The 3,075-nt window shown below is 42.9% G+C and overlaps 1 protein-coding gene across 1 annotated transcript in view; it reads left to right on the top strand.

Moving 5' to 3' along the window:
* LOC117282681 overlaps positions 1-1,345 on the top strand; it is a 16,666-nt gene extending 15,321 nt beyond the window's left edge. Inside the window, exon 6 of the mRNA XM_033753301.1 lies at positions 1,267-1,345. Within this exon, the coding sequence (XP_033609192.1) occupies positions 1,267-1,277 (11 nt within the window). The 3' untranslated portion in view covers positions 1,278-1,345. The remainder of the gene's footprint in view (positions 1-1,266) is intronic.
* Positions 1,346-3,075: the final 1,730 nt, after the last annotated feature.

The raw sequence follows: 3,075 nt of genomic DNA, 5'->3' as shown, positions 1-3,075 counted from the left end.
CTGCAACATGCTAAAAATAGAACAGTACGACACCTTTTGACAGCACAGTTACTGTGAACACAATGCTAACCACAAAATGAAAGTACTTTTACTTTAAAAATCTACTTTGCAGCTCAGAATTTGCAGATTATTAACAATACGGAGAAAGCCATAGATAATACAATAATCTACATGTCTTCACAAGACATGAAATCTTCTGGGACATGGGGGTGTGTCTGTAGTGAAGTCTGGTAGTTTATCGACATTTCTGAGAGACATACAGTGTCCACCTTCAGAGCTGAAAAGTAAGCTAAACAAGCTGCAAGGAGTGCACAACTATGCCTCTTGCTTGGCTTACTCTCTGACCCTGAAGATGCAGGCAGTAAGTTCCTACAAAATATCAGCTAACTTCTACCAGACTATGCAGCATCACAGTTGCTGCTGTGTGAACCTCAAATCTAACATACATGAAACCAGTTTGTAATTGGAGGGTGAAACATATGCTGCAAATTATGGCTCAAGTAACTGTTACAAGAAAATAACAGTACCCTTACAGTAGTATGCTTAACATGACTAAAATAGGTTGCTCACAGTACCTCCACCATTATCATGTCAGGAGTTGTTGCAAAACATTTTACCATTCATTTACTTACAGATGTGTAGATGAAAAGAGGAAATTATGTTGCTTTTTCAAATCAAACAGCAATTTCTGTATGGAAGTACTGCACCCTAATGCTGTTCGAGTATGCCAGTACACAGAGACAACTGGTCACAGTGAATAGATTTTGATAAATATTCATAATGTGATTCCTTACTAAAATTTGAAGAAATGTAATTTTGTTTCATGAGATAGCTCAGTCAGTATAGCAACATGCTACAGGCTAGATGGCCAAGGTTCAATTCCTGGCAGAGAAGATTTCTCTCCTCGAGTTCTGAGGCCCACCTAACCTCCTATCCAGTGGGTACCAGGGGTTACTCCCGCGGGGGATAAAGCAGTCGNGAATAATAGTGTGGCTAGAGCAAGGATGTTGAGAAGGGCTTTAGAATAATTTTCTGAATGTGAGAGTCACCCAGTTGGGTGGATACTAATAGGCAGTAAGACGAGAAGATCTAACTGGCAAGTTATCAAAAGGGAAATGTGGGAAGAAGGGGTAGAGATTGGAGATATCATGCACATAGATCTGCGTACAGCAGAAATTAGGCCGAAGGACATGACAAAAAGATTATTGTGTTTAATTCTTTGATTCACATAATACTAGGAAACTGAATTTTTTCACTTTGTTTCAGCGTTCCACTGAGACCATTGTGCTATCATGAATGTGGTCCAGTGTGGACTGAAAATGCTTATGCTGTGAGACATTCTAACCACCCAGCAGGGTTCCTGCAGAGCTCACCAACAGGGGTGACATGTTGCCACCAACACCATCATGCCCTGCCACTGCACTTAGTCCCGTCTTCCCCACGGTACTCATCAGCAGTGAATTCTGCCCGCACCAGCACTGCCTCGGACATGTATGCTGGCCCACGGTTTGCACCTACCCACCAGGTAAGTCCCTGTGGGAGCAAGAAATTTTGTTTCTCCATGTCGTCCAGACCAGCCCTGGGACTTGCCTGGCCTCCTACCCAGTGGGTACCAGGAGCTCTTTCCCCAAGGTGTAAAGCAGACCACTCACCTCCAACTAGAGGCAAGGTCAAGAAGACGTGGTTTTATACATCCATTCCCCCATATGTCTTCATGGCATAGTGCAGTTAAGCACAGGGACAACTTAACCTTTTTACCTTTTCTGTAGATCAACACTCTTCAAGTTATTCTTGGGCTCAGTTAACTAAGCAAGAGTCTATGAAGACTTATTCTTAACCTAGGCACCAGATGGACGTAGGTGATAAGCATTTTATGCTGGCCATTGTAATGATGGGGCAGAGCATCCGGTGTCCAATTGTTAGGAGGTTGAGTGGACCCTGGAGCTGATCAGGACTGTGAAGGAGAGAAAAGTCTCTTCATTCTGCTAGGAATCAAACCTGCTTTCTTCAGCCATCCACCACATAGCCCATCAGAGAAATATTAGTTTTCACTGCTCTAATATTATGCTGCAGTAATGGAACCCACATATAATATTCCTCTGTTGCAGGATTTCCCTCGTTTAATGTTCAGTTTTAATGTCCCCTAAGCTAGTAAACTCAAATCATCTCAATTTAAGGTTTTCATCAGTTTGATGTTCAAATTCACTGGTGTCCNAAATTGAGATTTCACTGTTTTCTTAGCTACCGCCAACCTGAGCATAATCTATGAAACAGAATGGCAAGAATTAGCTTTTTAAATAAAAGTTTGCATTGTAAATTGACAGTCATGTATTTGAACATGTATTTTTTTGTAACTTTGGGTGATTGTTGGACTTACCTTGCAGGTCCGTCACTTTGGCCACTGCACACCACACAACCATCGTTATCAGTTTTATCCACCTTTCCTGGTGCAGTCACAACTTGGTACAGTTGCTCCTGAGCAGAATGCACTCTCAGGACGACCATCATATGTTCACATTGCAACTTACGCACATAGGCAACCGCAGGTATGTACTGAAGCATGGTCTCTTGACCAACGCTGTTACCAAGAATCATTTTATGTTAAGAAATTGGAGGTTCTCACTCCAGTGACTATGAAAAATTACTGTTTCCTGGCTGTCTGAGTGTGTAATCTGGTTGGATGAATATGTTTCCTCCATAGTCTTCTACCCTGAAGAAAGAAACAGCTTGTTCCTGCAAACTGTTGGTAAATGTACACCAGACTACATGCCATCGTATCCGAGAAGAGAGTAGTCCTCATAGTCAGTGCAGCAGTAACCTCAAATCTCACATCAGGATTAATGTCCTGTGGGATGTTACACCATGGAGTCTGGTATGGGTTTACTGACATTCGAGAGGAGCATACTGCCTCCATCATCAGGGATATGGAGGTAGAGGATATTCCTGAAAAGTTGGTACTGTGTGCTAGATTCATGTCCACCTTCAGGGATATGGAGGCAGAAGATATTGTGACATGTTGCGCAACGGAGAACCCCCCCCCCCACCAGCAGTGACGTGGCGGGTGAGTCAGCGCTC

Source organism: Cryptotermes secundus, unplaced genomic scaffold (assembly GCF_002891405.2).
Source record: "Cryptotermes secundus unplaced genomic scaffold, Csec_1.0 scaffold947, whole genome shotgun sequence".
In the NCBI taxonomy this organism is placed as follows: Eukaryota; Metazoa; Arthropoda; class Insecta; order Blattodea; family Kalotermitidae; genus Cryptotermes; species Cryptotermes secundus.
This window is presented reverse-complemented; position numbering and strand designations above follow the sequence as displayed.